Source organism: Primulina eburnea, chromosome 3, assembly GCF_022965805.1.
Source record: "Primulina eburnea isolate SZY01 chromosome 3, ASM2296580v1, whole genome shotgun sequence".
NCBI classification, from domain to species: Eukaryota; Viridiplantae; Streptophyta; class Magnoliopsida; order Lamiales; family Gesneriaceae; genus Primulina; species Primulina eburnea.
The window spans coordinates 52,753,960-52,776,925 of record NC_133103.1 but is presented as its reverse complement, the minus strand read 5'-3'; the positions used below and the strand labels follow the sequence as shown (position 1 = coordinate 52,776,925).

Here is a 22,966-nt window from a genome sequence, read left to right as displayed (position 1 = left end):
CCTTAGGTTTAAAAGTTACTTGAATTCGTAAGCTTGATTAATTTGAAATATGTTCATGAATGATAATTTGCTGAAGCTCACGAGCTGTCGAACATGATAACTTTGTCTCGAATTTGGTTCGAAATATTATCTTATATCTTGCTGGATTTTGACAGGATTGGAGGATCTGGAACTGATGTTCGTAGTAAATCAAGGGTACGGAAAACAGTGATACACTTCTTGATCTATGCAGCATTTGCAAAACCTAAGTTGCGTGTTAACCATGTTTAATTGTCAATTTGTCAGACAATATCAAAGCCAGTCGAGCACCCTTCTGAGCTACCAAAATGGAACTATGATGGATCCAAGTACAGGGCAGGCCCCTGGAGAAGATAGTGAAGTCATCCTATAGTAAAAATCATCCAGCAAAAGCTAGAAATATATAGAAACATTCCATTTAATATTTCTGATGAAAACTTGAAACTGTCATTTTTCAATGTAGCCCTGAAGCAATCTTTTAAGGATCCATTTCGTGGTGGCAATAACATCTTGGTGCGTCCAATAATTTGATTCATTTTGCTGCTCTGCTTCCTAGTTTTCTTTAAGTGTCTTTTTACATGGATTTAAGTTTTCCATATATGTATGTGGCTTCAAACAGGTCATCTGTGATACATATACACCTGCGGGTAAGCCTATCCCCACATACAAGCGCCACAAAGCTGCTCAGATATATTCAGTGATCCTAAGGTTGTTGCCGAAATTCCATGGTAATTACTTGGGACATTTGGTAAGAGAATCTTATGGACTTTATCCGAAAATGCAGCAGACATTCCTCCGACACTCAGATGGATAACTAGAAGCCGACCAAAAAAAAACTTGATAGCCTTTTATTGAAATCGAAACCCTAACTAAGCGAATAAGGTTTCGCCTTAAGTTAGAAAGAGCTCACTATTATTTGTTTTTTCAGTTAGTTTCTTACTATAGAGGTTCTTGCTCAGTCTCCTTTTCTTGTACATGTTACTCGATCTCCTCTAAAATTTGGCAATCTTCAATTAGGCATGGCATTGAGCAAGAGTACACTTTACTCCAAAAAAATGTAAAATGGCCATTGGGCTGGCGGCTGGCCTGTCGGAGGCTACCCCGGCCCTCAGGTATAATCTTTCCAGTCTAATACTCTCCACGTAACCTGAAAGAAAAGTTCAAGTAAATCATAAGCAGGCTTCACGCAGTCCTCACGTCCAACGGACATTCATAAACTTGGTTCCTTATTTTTTTGGTTCAAAGCAGCACACCGTGCTTATAAATCAGCAATTCAGCTCGGATATGCCACATCAGAGACGTTTACTGATCCTAATGTGCCGTGTTTAGGGACCTTACTACTGTGGAGCAGGGGCAGACAAGTCATTTGGTCGCGACATATCCGATGCTCATTACAAAGCTTGCTTGTATGCAGGAATAAATATCAGTGGCACCAATGGAGAGGTCATGCCTGGACAGGTATCTTCCCCAGCTCGTCATGTTTCAGAAATGAACATATATTTTTAGTCCTCCAGTTACAGGATCGGCCCTTGATTGATGCATCTTGCAGTAGGAATTTCAAGTAGGTCCGAGTGTTGGAATCGAAGCCGGAGATCACATCTCGTGCGCAAGATACCTTCTCGAGGTAGACCATATTTTCACTTGATGGAGTCAAATGGAGATTTTCTTTTTTTTTTTACTTTTTCTTTTCCAAGGACGAACTTTAACAAAGTAATGCCAGAGACATCAGGGGAATGCAAGAAGTTTGGTTAGAGAGTGCGCAGAAGAAATTAGCTCTGATTGTCATGAAGTGAAAATGGAAGCTTGTCACAGAAAGTTAAAAGAGAGTTTTAACAAAGAATCTTGGTTAAAAAGAGAGACACCATAATTTTAGGGACAACCGCCTTTTTAACCCCGCCATGCTTGGTCCTCCACGGATCATATAGTTTCATCACTTCAATAGAAGAAAAGTGGCAATCCCCGTAATAGTGATTTCTGTGAATATTATATTCAGAAAAATATAGAACACGAACAAATGTGTAATTATATTTTAGATATGTTATCTATCCAGAGAATAACAGAACAAGCAGGAGTTGTTCTCTCGCTTGACCCAAAACCAATAGAGGTACCATTTACATTAAGATAAACATGAGATTTCTTTCTGGGAAAAAGCAAGAAAATCTAAAGTAGTTTCTTATTGGATCATTCAGGGTGATTGGAATGGTGCAGGATGCCACACCAATTACAGGTATCCACTAATTTTATTAAACCTAACAGCCCTTCAGCATGCTGAGGTTATTTGGTTTGGACACGGGTAACAAACAATATGTTGGTATTTTTCAGCACAAAAAGTATGAGAGAAGGAGGTTTTGATGTAATAAAGAAAGCGATTTTGAACTTGTCGTTTCGCCACAAAGAGCACACAAGTGCTTATGGAGAAGGAAAGCATGAAACAGCCAGTATCAACACATTTTCTTGGGTATTTGTACTTAAATTACATATGTATACGGAATCGAACCCAAGATTTAGGCATTGTGAAACCAAATGCTTTACCAGCAAAAGTTCCACCTTGAATTCATACAAGATGGAACACATTATCTTGGGGGTGTATGCTTATATTACACATGATACACCGGATACCTACAGTGCTATGCCATTGCATATGACTCGGATCCATGATTTAAGCATTGCAAAACCAAATTCTTTACAAGCAAAATTTTCATCTTGAATTCATACCCATCTTGCTTTATATTTATATGCAGGGTGTTGCCAACCGTGGATGCTCAATCCGTGTGGGGCGTGACACTGAGAAGAATGGCAAAGGTAATAGACGACACACCCTACATTTACCTCAGAGAAAGCAAATCGATATAGATTTCATTTATGCCAAAGTTAGGCCTAAGCTTTCTTTAATGGAAAATAAACCTTTCATCTACCAATCCTAAGGTTTAGAAAATTTTAAACTGATATCAAATGTTAACTATTATTTTCTGATAGGTTATTTGGAAGATAGACGTCCAGCTTCTAACATGGATCCATACGTTGTGACTGCACTGCTTGCCGAAACTACGATCTTGTGGGAGCCAACACTTGTGACTGCACTGCTTGCCGAAACTACGATCTTGCTGCTCAAAAGCTCTCATTGAAAGTCTAAGCCATCATATTCAAGTAAAATGGCATGGAGTTAACAGGGTTTATGGGCCAAGGTGCAAAATCGTGTTCTGCTGTTGACTGATCCCTTATGTAAGATATTTGTAAATAGGGGATTGAAATAAGGGTCATGCTAATGTGCTAAAGGTTCCTTCAACTTGTATTGTTTGAATTGGTTTACAGGAATATCTTGATCTTGGACTGTTTGGCACAATTCATTCTTATTTGGTTACCATAATCAATTGTGTTTAAAACCTAAACTGTTTTGCAGCATCCCCTGTTAATTGCTCTAAGACCAAGTGAAACTAAATTGGTGCCTCGTGAAGCTTAATCTAATTACATGAGAATTATTAAGGTTAGAATGAAACAGACACCCTGTCATGGGTGGTTAATCTTACATTTAAACTTATTGTAACTTCACAAACAACATTTTGAGTGATAGTAGTGATTATTAGGCATTGACAAGTGCTTATGTAACACCACACTCAACAGATTGCCTGACGTAATTTACCCTAAAGAATACTACGGTAACGATGGGAAACAAGGAAAGAAAATAGTGAAAACAAAAAATATGGTAAGATGGAAAGCAAATAAATCATCCTGTAAACAGCTTAATGCTACAAGTTTCTTGCCTCTGCATCCAAAAAAGAAAAGGAAAAGAGCCCATTGAGGTTGACACAATACGTTCTGTAGTGATGATATATTCAAGATCAATGATACATGAGATATAAATCAAGCCAGCTAATTTGTTTTTAAAGAAGAGAGAAAAAGAGCTACAATCAGTGATATTACATGGTGTCATGGCTGAAAATGTGCAAACCAAGAACATTACGTAAGAGTTACCATGTTTGAAGATCAGATGAATATTTTATTAGAATGACAAAAGATCACTCTAAACTGTTTTTGTGATATTCGCTAGTTCTGCCAACAGAAATTCCTTCTACCCTCCTGCATGATCTCGAAGGCAAGTTTGTATCTTTCTAAAGATGCAACTCCTGCTTCGATATAATTCCGGGCCTCTTCTCTTAAACTCCACAGCATCAAAGGTTTCAAATCTTGCAGCACACCTCCTGAATCGGTATCTCTTATTATACCATATTTTGCATTTTTACTCCATCGATGCAAGATATAGCGAGACGGAAGTTCCTTTATATTCATTATTTGAAACACCTTCAAAGCATGCCTACAAAGAATACCTTCAAACTCAAACATTCTACAGCTACAACTGATATTCATATTTGACACATTAAAGGCAATCGTGTTCCTCTCATCACCATTTCCACACTTTTGCACCAGATATCTATTAATGGATCCTTCAACATTTATCTTTATTCCAACATAACTAAAGCATTCCAGAAGCTCTTTCTGAAAAACTTTGAACATTGAGACTGTGTAAAGAGTTCTACATTGCTCTTCTATCGGGTCTTTCGTGTGCAGAATTGCTTGCAAATTATATGAATTGAAATCTTCCTTTTTTTCCTCTTCACGGCAATTTTCCAGAGCTTTCTCATACCGTACAACAAATTCACTCAGAGGTGTTTCTGCAGTCAAAAGTGTACCAAAATATGACTTTAAGCTTCCGTCCACTGGGATTCCAGCAAAGAATGTTCCCTTTATGTACAAGGGAACCCAACTTTTACGCATTCTATACATCTCTTGAAGCCATGCATTCTCTCTCAGATTATATTTGTTAATAATCATGTTCCAAGCAGAATCAAACTCACTGGCTGTCTGACTTTGGAAAATGCAAGTTTCATATTCATATTTGAACTCAGTATTCATGGAGAGTAATGCACCCAAATTCTCCTGCTCTTTAGCGAGAATTTGCCAGGCAGAAAATCGATGATGTGTCCCAGGAAAAACTTGTGCAATTGCACGTTGAATGTTCGTGTCCTGATCGGCTATTATAGACACAGGGCGGCGTCCCAGCATTGCTGTAAGCCAAGCCTTGAAGATCCAAGTAAACGACTCCTCGGATTCATCAGCAATTAAAGCACAACCAAGAAGAACAGGTTGGCGATGATGGTTGACACCAACAAATGAAGCAAATGGCACCAAATAATTACTTCTCTTGTATATTGAATCAAACACAATTGCATCTCCAAACTGAGCACAGGAAAACCTAGATCGAGCATCAGCCCAGAAAATATTCATACCTTTACCATGACGGATTTCCACAGAGTAAAAGAACCCTGTATCTTCAGATTGCCGAGATTGAAAGTATTCAAGAAGCGTATTATACCAATCATTTCCAATTTTGCTTTCATGAACTCGTTTGACAAGGCTAAGGCCTCCATTTGTTTCGACTAAATCCAAGTTTTCCAAAACGCTGCTTCCTTCCTCTCTATATCCCTTCGATGCCACAGTCACCATTCTACTAGGAGCTGTTGGACTGTCAAATTCATGATTGTGTTCTTTCTGGAGACGATCAACCATCCACCTTCCCGATTCTTGTCTTTGAATTCTCATGTATGCTCCACAGCCAACCCTTGAAGGATGCTGACGCCCTTCCTTTGAGCACACAAATCTTCTAGATGTAATTGATCCATCATGTTTAGAGCGGAATAATTGGCCGATCCTGACTTTGAACCCAGCACTAGCAGCAAAAGTGTTGTAGAATTTGTATGCTTCATTGGCAGAATTAAATTCAAGACCTTTGTAAGGTTCACAGGAGGAACCTACATATTCATCCATCCCTTCATTTCTGCGCCTTTTTACATCAACGTCAGATAGATCATCATTCTCATATGATCTAATTCCTGTCCTACTAGCTCCACCAGCAGATGATCGTGGAGTTGGAAAACTCTTCCTCTGTACCTGTGGTGGAGAAAGTTCTCCAGAGACTTCAAACTCATGATTGTGTTCCTTCTTTATATTAGCTAAGATCCATTTCCCAGAATCTACCTTCTGCACTCTTATGAAAGCCGGACAACCAGTTCTTGAGTTCGTTTGAAATCCCTCCTTCGAACACACAAATTTCCGGGAAATGATAGCACCATCAACTCTGGATCTATACAGCTGCCCTATCCTGATTTTGAACCCCAATTGACTAGCATAGGTATTGTAAAATTCTTGTGCCTCTTCAGCCGAATCAAACTCTAACCCCACATAAAGTTCCATCTTAGATTCTCCATCATTCCGATGCCCATTAACTAGCGGTGAAAGCTTTGTTCTAACAGTCATGATATTTCCCAGTACCTCCAAATTCATATCAATTTCTGCAAATGTCAGTAACATAAGAAATTATAAAAGCAAAATATGCTACGTGCATATGTATTCAAGCTTATCTAACAGTAGACTGCTTTTGAAAAACGAGTGCAATCACGGAGGTAATAGGCAGATACGAAAACAGAAACATTACCTCAAAAGGCCAAAATCCACATAAATGCAGGAACCATACAGTGTTATGCTAAGGACTAAATAAATAAATCTTAAAGCAATTTAACCTTAGTAAAGTTCAACATGATGATTTTGAACAGAATAATCAGTCTACACACAACGAGTTAACAAACTTCTTAGAAACTGAAGAATGAAAGAAAACCAATTCCAGAGAGGTCATAGGGTTCAGGGACACGTACCAAATTACACCCAGTTTGAAATCCACATAAACTGAAATTTGTTATAAAGAGTGCAAGATTGTATATCAGCAGAAACTGGCCACCACGTTTTCTGGAGGACTACCTGCTCAGCATACAATATCATCAACTTACAAGTGTAACAGGGAATAAACTGAAACTGACATCAAATATAGTAGGTGAAACCAAACTTTAGAAATAAGGATTGCTGATTTGGGTGCCAGCAGATTAACTGAAATGTACAAGTGTAACAGGGAATAAACTGAAACTACCATCAAATATAGCTGGTGAAATCGAACTTTAGAACAAGGGTGACTGATTTGGGTGCCAGGAGGTTAACTGAAATTGTTGATGGAGTTCAACTGTCCGAAAACTACATGATAATTATTATGTTACAATTTAAACCTGGAGTTCATGCCGAGTTGCCCACCAATAAAATAAATTTCAATTCACGGATCCATCTTGCAGAGGTAACAATAATAATCAATAAAACAAATCTTTACGCCCAGAAATTGACATACAAGATGGAAAAAGCATAAACCCCGTGAATTAGATCCCATCACAGAATTAACTACAAAAAACTTTCATACACTAAATAGATTCCAAAGCTACAATTTACATTTCTTCTTTCCTCCCAGCTAAACTCTACCAGTTAAAAAAATATAAATCATAACGGCTAGCCATAGACTCAGCAATTGGCAGACCTAAAAGAAATCAACCAAATTCCAAAATCCTGACCAACCAGTTCAGTACATACAAGAAGCGTCACAAATGCACAGAAAACAGTGACGATCAAATGTTTGGAAACAAATGAGGAACACCGAAAAAACAAGGAAATAAGCAATCAAAGTTCACAAATAGCCGTGTACCCACTAGAAAGGAGTTAAAAATCCAAACTTTTCAGTTCCCAAAAAAAAAATGAAGATCGATTCAATTTCATCAAACTCCAAAAAAGATCACACACATAGGCACAAAGATCAAGAAAATACATGAGTACAAATTAAGAACCAATTAGGGATTTACCTATTGCACACCCAAGGAGCTGAATCAAACTCGCATACAAAGGGTTCAACCCATGTCCAATATCACAAAAAAAAATGGGCAAGCAAGTGAGCCACTCGCTCGCTATATATATATATATATCAAAATTAGGAAAACAAAAAAGGGCAAAGTTGGAAGATCAAAATTATATTTTTGTTTTTATTTTTTTTATTTCAAAAAACATTTTGTTTTTATTTTTTTTTTTAAATTACAACTATTCAAATAGCACTTTAATCCCTCGACAATTTGTCGAATTTCACTTTAATCTATAAATAATTATAAAAAAATGTACACACATGCACCATATATATATATATATATATATATATATATATATATATATATATATATATATATATATATATATATATATATATATATATATATATATATATATATATAAAATTAAGAATCTGTCTAATAGAGACAAAATTGTCGGTCTGTTTTTTGATCGTCCAACTTTGCCCTTGTTTTCCCAATTTTTCCTCTCTTTGGTCTCCAAATTACATTTTTGTTTTTATTTTTTTATTTCAAAAAACATTTTTGTTTTTATTTTTTAAAAAAATTACAACTATTCAAATAGCATTTTAGTACCTCGATAATTGTCGAATTTCACTTTAATCCATAAATAAATATAAAAAAAATATACACACGTACCGCGTGTGCAAAATAGCTAGTATATATATATATATATATATATATATATATATATATATATATATATATATATATATATATATATATATATATATATATATATATATAACAGAAATTACTATTATTAAGAATATGTCTAATAGAGACAAAATTGTTGGTCTGTTTTTTGATCTTCCAACTTTGCCATTGGTATGTTTTTTGTTTTCTCAATTTTGCCCCCATTTGTTCTCAAAATTACATTTTCGTTTTTATTTTTTTATTTCAAAAAACATTTTTGTTTTGGTTTTTTTTTAAAATTACAACTATTCAAATAGCACTTTAGTCATATATATATATATATATATATATATATATATATATATATATATATATATATATATATATATTTAACTCCCAAATTTCCTTACCCACGTACCACGGTAAGAAGCTTCAATTGAGCGTAATTCTGGAGATCTAGTGCGGTCTATTCCGACATCAGAAGATAAATCGATGTAGTTTTAAATTTCATATTCCCAAGATATTTCCAATTTAGGATTTTGAAGGTAAATCTTGTGTTTGAAAGGTAAATCTTGTGTGTCATTCTCGTGAAGAACTACTAATCTTTTTAAAATAAAAACAAGATTGTAGATTACTGGTGAACATGTTTAATTTGTGAGTGCGTTCACGTCACCTGAGTTTATTATTAATTGATTTATTGGAATAGTGCGGGCAATAATGGAACCCAAGAAAGTTATCTTTATGGTTTGTGAATGAAGTCAGCTTTCAAAAAGTTGGTCTAGTGGGTTCGTTGGTAAAAAAAGAAAATACAATAAGTTTTGTGAAAGAAAATTGAAAGTGGGGGCTTACATCTTGAATCATTTGATCAAGAACAGGCAAGGCAGGACCTTCTCCGAAGTCAATTTTGATAAAAGTAGTATTGAACGCAGTCAAAGTAGAAAGAAGCTGGGAGAGTAAATAGTCACACCCTTTTAAGCAGGCAATAGAGTACGTTAGATGAATTGTTTGCCGAGCTAGCCAGCATGTTATGTGTATCAATTTTAATTTTGTTATTTTCATATTTATAGAATGGACGAAAACAGCGGCGAAGAAATGTCATACATTACCCAAGTTGGAGACAATTAAAAGCCAAAGATAGGGATGAAATTCGAATCTTTAGAGGAGGCGTTTTCGTTCTACAACCAATATGTATGAGAATCTGGTTTTAGTGCAAGAACGAGCAATAGCAAAAAAAAGTAAAAAAACAAAAGAAGTTATCTGGAAAAAATTTGTATGCTTTAAAGAAGGACATACAGATGCAATCAGATGGAGTAAACAATCAAAAAGTGATGAACCAATAGAGGAAAGAGCTCGTGGTGAGATTAGAACTGGATGTAAGTCAAAGATTTCAGTTGTAAAGGAACAAACTGGTCGTGGTTGGGTTATTAGTACATTCATGGAAAGTCATAATCATCCACTATCAACTACTTCAAAGGTGCATTTGTTACGCTCACATCGTACTGTTTCTGCAGCAAAGAAAGCACTGAGTCAACAGTATGCAGAAGCGAATGTACCTATTTGTCAACAAATGCGATGGTTTGAAATAGAGTCTGGAGTGCCTGAACATGTAGGTTGCACAGAAAGAGATATAAGAAACTACGAGAAACGCTTAGGGATGAGCACAAGGGTATTGATGCCGAAACATTGATTGATTTCTTTATGTCTGAGAAAGACAAGAGTTCAACTTTTTTTTGATTACGAGACTGATTCAGACAATAGATTTATTCGGTGTTTTTGGGCGGATCCTGTTTCAAGAAGGGCATACACTGCATTTGGTGATGTAGTGGTGTTTGATACAACGTATAATACCAACAAATATGGGATGATTTTTGCACCATTTGTAGGAGTTAATCATCATCATCAGACCATTGTTTTTGGTTGTGGATTTTTGAGTGATGAGAAAACTGATTCTTTTGTTTGGTTGCTTAATAAGTTTCTAGAAGCCATGCCTAAAGGAGCACCAAACTTGATCGTAACTGACCAGGATCCTGCTATAACGAAAGCCATAGCTGAAGTTTTACCTAAAACAATACATCGATATTGTTTGTGGCACATTCTAAACAAATTCCCAGATAAATTGAACCTGGTGACTTTCCGTGACCACTATCAAAGCATAAAAAATGTCATCGTACATTCTACGACTTCTATTGAATTTGAGAGATCATGGGAAGATGTTATGAATTGTGCTAACTTGGTAGAAAATGATTGGATGTCATTGATGTATGAGTTGCGGCATAAATGGGTGCCGGCTTATTTCAACCATGTATTTTCTGCAGGAATATCAAGTAGTCAGAGGTCTGAAATTTCACATGCATTTTTTAAGAGGTACGTCTGTAGCAAGAACTCATTGATGGCTTTTATAATTCGTTTCAATAAGGCACTACGACGCCAAAGACACAATGAGTTAGTTGCCGATCATACTGATATGAACGAGCGGCCAAAGGTTAAATCGAACTGGCCAATGGAATTGCAAATGGTGAATGTATACACGAAAAACAAATGGTTGGAGTTTCAAAATGAAATTAGTATGAGTCATGGTTATTATGTGCAACAAGCATCTATCGGAATTGAGTTTGGGGTTTACAATGTCATTAATTTTCAAGGTTCTTCTTCTGCCAAACATAGGCTGCTTACGCATGACATACAAAGAGACGATATATCATGTAGTTGCATGAAATTTCAATTTGAGGGTATTCCGTGCATGCATATGTTAGCATTCTTTCGTATCAACCAAGTGTTCCACTTACCTGATCAAAATATACTGAAACGGTGGACAAAAGATGCAAAGATTGGCGTATTATACACTATGGCTGAGCAAAATGTGGTCGACGATCCAGAAATGTGTTTGATGTCTAGACATATGAGATTATCTTGTAAAGCTTCAGCTTTAATTGATGTTGCATCTTTCAGTGATAAGGGGACAAACTTCTTGGCTGATGAGTTTGATTCTATTGATAGCAAAATGAAGGAGATGAATATTAATAGAACATTAAGCAGTGGAATTCAAAGTAAGGGTACCTTGGATGGAGCCATTGGTATCATTAATCCTTCAGAAATAAGAACAAAAGGACGTGGGAAGAGACTAAAATCATCGAAGGAGAAGTCAATATCAAGGGGCAGACAGTGTCGTGGATGCGGGCGTCGAGGTGTGTCACATGACAAACGCAACTGTCCAAATTTGAAAGACGGGTATGTATTGATTAATTTTTTTAAAAGTTAATAATTTCTTTAATATTAGTACGGATGACAAAGTTCGTTTGTCAGGTCAACTGTAAATAATTATAAAACAGATGAGAACTCAGATGAAGAAGATTTTGGATCAATAGATGGTAACTCAAATACATAAATTATTTTTTGCATTTAAATTTTGTTTCTTTGATTATATATCACTAATCATCGTTTTCATATTTACAGGTTGTACAAACATGTGGACAACTGGAATGGACTTCGATGACTGAAATTAATCTGTATGTATTTATGTTGGATGGTGCAAAATTTTAATTAGATAGTGCTATGCTAAAATGTTTGTGCTATATTAAAGTTAAACTTTAATTACATATTTTGTTGAAAAAACATTGTGAAGTTGTGTTCATATTCCTTGAATAATAATAACATAGTGCTCTGCTGATTTCTGAAGCAATATTTTCTGCAGGAATGGGGCTGATCGAAACTAGCAAACTAGGAACATATGTGCCTGGAAAAATGCCAGGACTTGCTAGTCATTCATTTTCATAGTAGAGGATTCCTTTTGTAATCAGAATATACTGTGTTGGTCTGAGAAAGTGCGAGCTATACTAGATGCTCGGAAAATTTAGTCGACTTATGGGAGTTCAGCTACCTATTTTGATATTGCTGGTCATTTTGTGAAAAGATGTTCAGGAAATTTTGTGAAAATTTAATTGACTTATGGGAGTTCATCTACCTACTGAAATTCCACGCAATGTTCATTTTATGCATTGGATCCACTTGTTATTTCTGGAGAAAAGAATCCTCCAGGCAGAGACCTTATTGAAGCATTATCAAAAAAATTGATAGTAGAGTTGATTGAACTTGGCGAGGACCCCTATCAGCCATGATATTCCAAATTTGGTGGTCGTGACTCCTCGACAGAAAATACAGACTCTTAATTCATTTGACAGAGGAAGCTCACAAGATGTTTAAATGACACCAGGAGATTAGGTGTGTACCATGAAATGTGGCCATAAAATGCAACTTCACTAATTTTGCAAGACATATAGAATTGCATAGCTAATATTGATATTCCATAACATGAGTGCCACAACATAATAGTTAAACATGGGAACAGAATCAAACATATATTGTAGTAATCCATTGAGTAGATGAAATTTGGATGAATTAATCATGGTCACTAATTTGTAGAGATTTCAAATTCTCTACAATCGCTTCCAAATTCTTCTTTATCTCATCCAAGTCCTGTTCTATCCCTTGCAACTTCTTTATTTGTTCTGTCTACGAAACGTTACCCCTCGTATTTGAACTTGAAAATGTAGTTGAACTTGAACTTTCATTTGCACTAGAGTTGGAAGAAGTGCATGCAGCTTGTTTTAGCATAAATGCGTCATAAGCTCTTTCTACCTCATCTCTATTTTTGAAAGACTGGTGGATCACCCTTATGTCCGGTAACTTTAGAAGATGCTTCTCCCCACGTATCATAAATACTTGGTTCACGTCCAATAAAGACAACATATGTTTTCCCCTAAAATGTACAAAAATTCACAAACTTTTTCAACACGCAGACAAAAATATTATAACTAACAACAATTAATAATTTATAACTCACCATTGTCAAAACTCAGCAAAACAAGTACAACAATGATTCTGGTCCTGTGCATAGCAAAATGAGTTGAATATAGAACATGTATAATATTTCAATCCAATCATGTAATCACACGTAAAAAAAAATTGCATGGGCCAAAAGAATTCATACCATTCAAATTCCACCTTAAATCAAATTAGAAAATGTCAAATCTTCCATTTAAGATTTTTAAATCTTACATTTTGACTTTTCATTTCTAATGACCTTAAATTTTGTTTTCTTTTTCAAATTATATATAGTTTTTTTTAATATTTAATATTCCCCAATTACTTAAATTCTATATTCCTATTTTTTTCAACCCCACCCACTCCATAATACAAATGTTTTTAGGAGACTTTATTATATTCTCCGCCACAAAATGATTAAATCATTTAACTTTTTGATACATTTTGATTTATTCTATGATGAGGCTGAAACTTCTACTGCTATGTTCATGTCAAGTCATTTCATTTTCCCTCCAAGTCAGCATGAGAATCTGCCTTTGAAACCTGAATATCTTGTAATGCCCTAGATTATAAATTGAACAATGAGATTATGAAATGTGGCATGAGACAAGGACCGCACCTGCGCCTAGAGAAGGAGTGCACCCGCGGTCATTAAATGTGAATTTGTGAAGGTGAAGCCGAGGGGACACCGAACCCGCGGTGCTAGAAGGACCGCACCCGCGGTCGATGTCCAGTAGGGTAGGAAATTTTATTCGAAGCAAGACCGCACCCGCGGTGCATGGACATAAAGTTGGCAAATTTTACCGAAGCAACACCGCACCCGCGGTCGTTGAATTTTGGAAAATGAATGGATTGCCGAAGCATGAGCGCACCCGCGCTAAAGACGTTACCGCACCCGCGGTCATGCGTGTTACTTGAAAAATGATAACACTTGTCCCTTTCTATGCAAGATATATATAGAGGTGGCTCTTTCCCCTTCCATTTCAGAAGTGAAAAACGAGAAGAGCTTCAGAGTTCTTTTAAACTTGCATCCTAGCTTAGATTGTGAGTTTTGAACGATCCGGCCAACCGATTTTCCATCCGAGCATAGATTTGTAATCCTTGTGCTACTAGCTTCAAGGGAATGTAAGTTTCATTAAATTCCAGCATGTTTTGAATTGTTGACGTTGGGGAAACTTTGTTATGATTGTAGATATATGTTCTTATGATTTTAAGTAACGGTTATTCGCAACCGGATCGAAGAATGGATATTGTATGCTATTGCTACTATTTCCAGCATGTTTAGAGTTAAAGAAGGCAGATTTTGAGTACTATCATATGCCTATGATGATGATTATGCGTTGAGAATTAAGATGCATTGATATATGTTGAGATTTAGGATTGAACGGTATTGAGAAAGTACGTCGTTACGCCGTCAAATTGTACCGAGATCAAGTATTGAATTGGATATGTGTTGATTGAGTTAGAGATTGATAAAATGTGTATCAACATTGCCATTTCAGATTGAAATTGACAGATTCGTCTTCGAGACTTCGACTACGACAAGACTACAACAAGAAAGGTATAATTCATGTGATTGTGGGGAAGATACGACTCGAATCAGATTTGATTGGAGTTTCCCAACAAAATCACATACTAGATTTGTTATTGTATCTTTTGATATGATTTGGATTTGTTTATAGATTTATATTCAAATCTCTTGATATGATCATGCTTTGTCTATAGATTTATATTCAAGCATTTAGATAGGAGAGTCATTGACAGATTTGTCAAACTAGACGTTCGGTGTATCGACGCATAGGAGCAGACTTCCTCCGATTGTAGACATTCGATACAGACACGGCCGAAGTCTAGGAGTAAGACGTACAGTTACCCCGACTGGGAGGGTAGGTAACAGACAGTGATGTCTTATTCACCCCGGGATCCCTAGAGTAGAGTCGAGTTGAGTCAAAACATGAGTTGATTTGCATTGCATGTTTTTATAGATTGGTTTCATAGACTATGGAACCCATGATTTATGTTACATGCATGATATGGTGTTTTATGATTTTATTATGCATATGCATGTATACATGTTTTATACTGGGATTTGTTCTCACCGGAGTTTTCGGTTGTTGTTATGTCTGTATGTGTGCATAACAATAGGTGGGGCAGGATCTGGGTCACGACAGAGATGAGTTCGAGATAGAGTGGTGACTACGGGCGCAGAAGATCACTAGTGGCTTTTATTAGACTTGGACTACTTGTATTTTGATATTTTGTATTAAACACTAGTTGGATTGATGTATTAGAACGAGACATGTTTGTATGTTTGTAAAATAAGTAAAGACCTTATGCTTATTTATATACATTAGAATTAATGTTGAAAAGCGAAAATTTGACCCACATTTTCTCACAGATCCACTTAATCCCAGACAGAATTGAGTTAGAGCCCGGGTCCCCACATATCTCGAGATACAAAATGAAATGGGAGGTAAAAATGATGTTTCTCAGTAGATTGTGGAGGAAGGGAAAAAATCATATATGAAGGATGAAGAAAACTTGAGTATCAAAGGATTGATGCCCGATGAATATTCTGGAACTCCAATACATGAGTAGCAAAAGAGGCAAATACATTTTGGTCTATCTGCATTGTTGTGGCTGTTATGGGGCTTGTGATTATTCTATGATTATTATCGTTAGTATATGCTAATTCTAATGTTTGTGCAATATTTTGCTAATGTATATTTGAACAAACGAGGAAGAATTACAGATAACAACAACAATAACAAAAAATGATTTCCAAAAGGACTTAGTTAATTTTCCATTTAAATATGTGATTTGGGGAATATTAAGCTCTAAAGTCAACTCCTTCCAACTCTAAAGCCTAAACGCGGCGTCTCAAATATACAATGCTACCTCAACAGCAGCTTTGCAAACAAGACCATGCGCTTCAGAATATCCTGCAAAGATAAGCAAAAATAATATCAATATACCGGAAACCTTAAACTGTCGAAAGAAGTGATTCTGTATCCATACTGTAGATAAATTGAGATCAAACAACAAAATGCAAAATTTCTCAGATGTGCAGGCTGTTTCATTGTTCGGTAAAATTTGTAAATCAACCTTTTCTATCGGCATTTTTTATTCATCTTTCATATTTTTGTTTGAGCTTCAAACAGTGGCACAATTGTATAAAAAAAGGTTTCTATAGGTTGTTCATGATTTATAGGACAACCACCGAAACCGGATTTATTATCCAACAACGCGACCCTTGATTTTTCAAACACAAGATTTACCTTCAAAATCCTAAATTGAAAATATCTTGGGAATATGAAATTTAGAACTACATCGATTTAAATTCTGATTTCGGAATAGCCCGCACTACATCTCCAAAATTACGCTCAATTGAAGCTTCTTACCGTGGTAGGTGGGTAAGGAAATTTGGGGTAGGGAAATTCGGGCGTACAAATTACTTCTGGTATGTGGGTTATCTTTCATTTTCTTGTAATTTTGTTTATAAATTTTTTTTAAAAAAAAAGAAAGAAAGATTCCAGCTGGGCACCTAGCACAGCGCCAGCTGTGCAGGCGCCCATGTTACCCTGCATCCCAGGGTAAAAAGCCTCTATCTATAATTAAATATGAATATATAAAAAAATATTTTAAAAATTCGAATTTGAATTTGATGTTCGTGAAAATATAAATTATCATTTTATTTAATTTCTATTATAATTTTGAATTTTGTGTTATTTTTTATATATTTAATTTTAATAATATATAACATATTAAATAAAATATAAATTTTTTAATAATACTATTTTTTCAACTTTAAAAAAAATAATTGTGAATTTTGATATATTGAACTTTCTTAAATTTTTCTTATTATCATTATTATTTTTTTATTTCAAAAAACATTTTTGTTTTTATTTTTTAAAAAATTACAACTATTCAAATAGCACTTTAGTCCATCGATAATTTGTCAAATTTCAATTTAATCTATAAATAATTATAAAAAAAATGTACACACGCACCGCGTGTGCAAAGTAGCTAGTATATATATATATATATATATATATATATATATATATATATATATATATATATATATATATATAGTCTGTTTTTTTATCTTCAAACTTTGCTCTCGTTCTGTTTTTTGTTTTCTCAATTTTGCCCTAATTTGGTCTCAAAATTAGATTTTTGTTTTTATTTTTTTAATTTCAAAAAACATTTTTGTTTTTACTTTTTTTTAAAATTACAAATATTCAAATAGCACTTTAGTCCCTCAATAATTTGTCGAATTTCACTTTAATCCATAAATAATTATAAAAAAAATGTATACACACGCACCGCGTGTGCAAAGTAACTTATATATATATATATATATATATATATATATATATATATATATATATATATATATATATATATATATATTATATATATATATATAAACAGAAATTTAAATTTCTTAATATTAATAAATTCACATTTTATATTAAATATTTGAAAAAAAAACACTAAATAAATACATAATTAAATATGAATATTTAAAAAAAATATTTTAAAAATTCAAATTTCAATTTGATGTTTGTGAAAATATAAATTATCATTTTATTTAATTTGGAGTATAATTTTGAATTTTATGTTATTTTTATATATTTAATTTTAATAATATATAACATATTAAATAAAATATAAATTTTTTTATAATAATATTTTTTCAACTTTAAAAAAATCATTGTGAATTTTGATATATTGATTTTTTTTAAATTGTTCTTATTATCATTATTATTATTTATTTTAATTAGAACTTGAAACTAAATATTTTTTAGGATGTTCTAAAAAATAATAAATTTTTTTAAACAAAATTAATTTATCTAATAAATTATAAAAATTATGAATTTCTGAAAAATATTCATTTATTATTTAAATTTTGATAAATAAAATATAAAATTATTTTTTATTTATTTAATAGTAATCATTCTACTCAAATAATATAATAAAGTCAATGAATCTGTCTAATAGAGACAAAATTGTTGGTCTGTTTTTTGATCTTGCAACTTTGTCCTTGGTCTGTTTGTTGTTTTCTCAATTTTGCCCCCATTTTTTCTCAAAATTACATTTTTATTTTTTATTTTTTTATTTCAAAAAACATTTTTGTTTTTATTTTTTTTAAATTACAACTATTCAAATAAAACTTTAATCCTTCGATAATTTGTCGAATTTCAATTTAATCCATAATAATTATAAAAAAAATGTGCACACACGCACCGCGTGTGCAAAGTAGCTAGTATATATATATAAACTGAAATTACTATTATTAAGAATCTGTCTAATAGAGACAAAATTGTTGGTTTGTTTTTTTATCTTCCAATTTTGCCCTCATTTGGTCTCAAAAAAACATTTTTGTTTTTATTTTTTTTTTAAATTACAACTATTCAAATAGCACTTAGTCCCTCGATAATTTGTCGAATTTCACTTTAATACATAAATAAGTATAAAAAAAATGTACACACACGCACCGCGTGTGCAAAGTAACTAAAAAAAACTATATATATATATATATATATATATATATATATATATATATATATATATATATATATATATATATAAACAGAAATTTTGAAAATTTCTTAATATTAATAAATTCACATTTTATATTAAATATTTGAATAAAAAACACTAAATAAATACATAATTAAATATGAATATTAAAAAAATATATTTTAAAATTGGGCGCCTATGATGTTGGACAGAACATTGGGCGCACATGCACGACCTGTATACTCGCACATGCGCGAGAAGTCCAGAGAGTTGGGCGCACATGCGCGACTTAGATTCGCGCACATGCGCGAGGGTACCCGAGAGGTCTGAAGAATTCCTCGCGCATATGCGCGGAAGAGGTGCGCGCATATGCGCGAGCTGCCGTGTTGGGGACGCGCCGAGACAGAATGTCTCGCGCATATGCCCGGAAAGTGGTCGCGCATATGCGCGAGACGTGCAGTGTGCACATTGAGCCACTCGTCCATTTGCATGTGCTTGTATATATATATGTATATATATATATGTATATAAAACAGAGATGTCTTGATTTGAATAGAATATTGATACAGTATATTGTCATTTTTAGATTAGACATTGACAGACTTTGAATCGAGACTTCGATTGTACCAGAGCGACAGAACGAAAGGTATAAATTAATGTTGAGTTGGGATTGCACAACTCGAGGGAGATGTGGCTCGAGTTTCCCTAAATCACATACTTTATTTTATTGCATTGACATTTGCAAATTATCAGATTGATATGTTTAGTCTATTGAATTATAGCAGAGCAAAAGTTTGAGTCTAGGGCAGATCAGCCTAGCTAGGGCAGAACCGCCGAGTCTTTGACAGATCCGCTAAGACTCTAGACTTACGGACAACAGGTGGGACAAGTTCAGGGTCACAGAGGTGAAGAAAGATCGAGATTAGAGTGGTGATTCCGGACTTGGATATAGATAGGTTTCATTACTTGATTGTAGTAGTTGAAGCTTAGTTCTGAACTAGATGTACGTTATACAAGATTTGTATTATTATACTCGTTTGTATAATAGAATGATTCCATTACCTTCCGCATTTTAAAAAAAATAATAATTTTAGACCCTGTTTATTCTAATTGATTAAATTAGTCCCAATGACGATTAAGAAGATGATTAGCGTCCGGGTCCCCACAACAGGTGGTATCAGACCGACAGATCTTTAGATTGAGATAGAAGAGACTAGTGAGCGGGGTAGATTGAGGTTTTCTTTCCTGCTTTTGAATGCTAGCATATCTTACTGCTTTAATACATGTTACTTTTTTTATCTGATTTGAATATAGTAATATGTTTTATTGAGACTGGATCAGCACCGATTCTAGATCAGCAGTAAGATGATCAGAGGAGGATTGAAACAGAATTGTGGTATTTGTTACTAATCTATTTGATTATCAGATATGCCTCCAAGACGAGTACCAGAACAAGGTATGTACATCAAATCCTCCAATGGATGTAACACCGACTCCAATGGATTATGGAAACGTTACTGAAAAGATTTCAGTCATTTCACCCGCCAACTTTGAAAGGAACAGAGAACGCTGTGGAGTGCGAGAGTTGACTTGATGATATTGAAATGATGTTTGAATCATTGGCGTATACAGATGAGCGGCGAATTCGATTGATTGGACACTAGTTACACGATGTTGCAAAGAACTGGTGGATTACGATAAAGAGGGCCTTGGAGCATAGAGGTACGACTATCACCTGGAATGTATTTAGAACTGAATTTTATCAACGATTCTTTCCAGTGTCATACCGAAAGGACAAGGGGGCGGAGTTTGCCAATCTAAGGCAGGGACAGATGAACATAGAAGAGTACGTGTCCAAGTTCTCCACCTTGTTGAAATTTGCTCCACATGTGGCTGACAGCGAGGAAGCTACTGCTGACCAGTTCATCAATTGCTTGAACCCAGAGATTTTTACATTGGTGAACACAGGGCGACCGAAGAACTTTACTGACGCCCTGAACAGAGCTAAGGGAGCAGAAGCCAGTCTGATGAGACAAAAAGGGGCTTCATTTGTGCCTCCAGCACCGAGACCACAGCAACCACCTCCCAGATTTGAGAGTGGCAGCAGCAGTGGAGGGAAGAAGGAATTTTTGAAAGCCAAAGGAAAGCAATTTAAGAAATCGGGCAGCAGCTCTTATAGCTCCGGTGGTTCCAGACAGAGCCAGAGTTACACTGGAGTTTACTGTAAGACTTGCGGAGGAAGACATGCAACTGAGCAATGCCAGGGAGTGACTGGTAGTTGCAACATCTATAAACAACCGGGACACTTTGCTAAAGTATGTCCACAGAGAGGTTCTCAAATATCTCAGGGAGCCGAGTCATCAGGATCAGCAGCACAGACTGAGAGACGATCAGCTGCTGTTCATACATTTCAGCCAGCGCCAACTCAGTCACAGCAAAGGCCAGGAGGTAGCCAGACTGTTAACCAGCCTCCTAGACAGCAGGCCAGGGTATTCGCTTTGACAGAGGAGCAGGCCTAGGAAGCACCAGATGACGTTGTGGCAGGTAACTATTCTTTATGTGGTTACCCTGCTTATGTATTGATTGATACCGGTGCTTCACATACATTTATTTCTGAACGATTTGCATTAAGTCATGTATTTCCTGTAGAGTCTTTAGCTACTGTAGTGTCTGTCTCTTCGCCTATGGGGACGGGTTTGATATCTGTAAATTCTGTTAAACATTGTGTACTACAGTATGACGGGCATGAGATTGAATTAGACTGCTTCGTACTTGGGTTGTCTGATTTTGACTGTATTATCTGTATTGATATGCTGACCAAGTACAGAGCTACAGTTGATTGTTTCCACAAGATAGTGAGATTCAGACCAGATATGGCTGAAGAGTGGAAATTTTACGGTAAGGGTTCTAGATCGAGAATTCCTCTAGTATCCGTACTATCTATGACTCGATTGTTACAGAAAGGAACACAGGGCTTCCTTGTATATTCAGTAGATTTACTGAAGTCGAGTCCATCATTAGCTGATTTGCCAGTAGTACGTGATTTTGCTGACGTCTTCCCAGATGAGATCCCGGGATTACCTCTAGTTAGAGAGATAGACTTCAGCATTGAATTGATGCCAGGTACAGTGCCGATTTCTAGAGCTCCATACAGAATGGCACCAGTTGAATTGACAGAATTAAAGGATCAGCTGGAAGACTTACGGGCCAAGGGGTACATCAGACCGAGTGTTTCTCCTTGGGGTGCTCTAGTACTGTTCGTAAGAAAGAAAGACAGTTCGATGAGACTCTACATCGACTATCGGCAACTAAACAAGGAAACGATAAAGAATAAATATCATTTGCCTCGTATTGATGATTTATTCGATCAGTTGCAGGGTTCTTCGGTATATTCCAAAATTGATTTGAGATCGGGATATCATCAGCTGAGAGTCAGAGATTCTGATATCTCAAATACAGCATTCAGAACCAGGTATGGACACTATGAATTTATTGTCATGCCATTTGGTTTAACGAATACTCCAGCTGTGTTTATGGGATTGATGAACCGTGTATTCCAGAAATATCTCGATGAATTTGTGATTATATTCATCGATGATATTTTGATTTATTCAAAGAATATAAGTGAGCATGCTGAGCATTTAAGAACTGTGTTGCGAATTTTAAGGGCTGAGAAGTTATATGCTAAAATGTCGAAATGTGAGTTTTGGTTAAGACAGGTAGTATTTCTGGGTCATATTATATCCGGAGACGGGATATCAGTGGATCCCAGTAAAGTGGAGGCCGTGATTTCTTGGCCAAGACCGACGTCCGTGCTCGAAATTTGCAGTTTTATGGGTTTAGCGGGATATTACCGTCGTTTCATTAAAGATTTCTCAAGTATAGCTAAACCAATTACTCAGCTGACTCAAAAGAATGCTCCATTTGTTTGGTCTGAAGAATGCGAGACCAGTTTCTGGAGCTGAAGAAGAGGTTGACCAGTGCCCCGGTGTTGACTATTCCATCCGGTACTGGTGATTTTGTGGTTTATTGCGACGCTTCTCACAGAGGGTTGGGATGTGTTCTGATGCAGCGAGGGCATGTTATTGCTTATGCCTCAAGACAGCTTAAACCGCATGAGACCCGTTATCCAATTCATGACCTTGAATTGGCAGCTATTGTCTTTGCATTAAAGATATGGCGACACTATCTTTACGGTG

The 22,966-nt window shown here is 35.3% G+C and overlaps 1 protein-coding gene and 2 pseudogenes across 4 annotated transcripts; 2 read left to right on the top strand and 1 right to left on the bottom strand.

Annotated features, from left to right (window-relative positions):
* Positions 1-22,966, top strand: part of LOC140827922 (uncharacterized) — a 47,984-nt pseudogene that overhangs the window by 2,487 nt on the left and 22,531 nt on the right.
* On the top strand, positions 94-3,442 carry LOC140828452 (glutamine synthetase leaf isozyme, chloroplastic-like; annotated as a pseudogene).
* Positions 3,820-7,849, bottom strand: LOC140827921 (protein FAR1-RELATED SEQUENCE 7-like). Of its 4 annotated transcripts, XM_073190875.1 has the most exons (4): positions 7,746-7,849; positions 6,995-7,095; positions 6,726-6,828; positions 3,820-6,365 (listed from the first exon to the last, which is right to left on the bottom strand). In XM_073190875.1, exon 4 carries the CDS (start codon positions 6,355-6,357, stop codon positions 4,063-4,065), a length of 2,295 nt encoding a protein of 764 aa, XP_073046976.1. In that variant the 5' UTR covers positions 6,358-6,365; positions 6,726-6,828; positions 6,995-7,095; positions 7,746-7,849; the 3' UTR covers positions 3,820-4,062. The 4 variants fall into 4 exon arrangements, with proteins under 4 accessions (XP_073046976.1, XP_073046975.1, XP_073046978.1 ...); XM_073190874.1 differs by lacking the exon at positions 6,995-7,095; XM_073190877.1 differs by lacking the exon at positions 6,995-7,095 and having other exon boundaries at positions 3,820-6,345.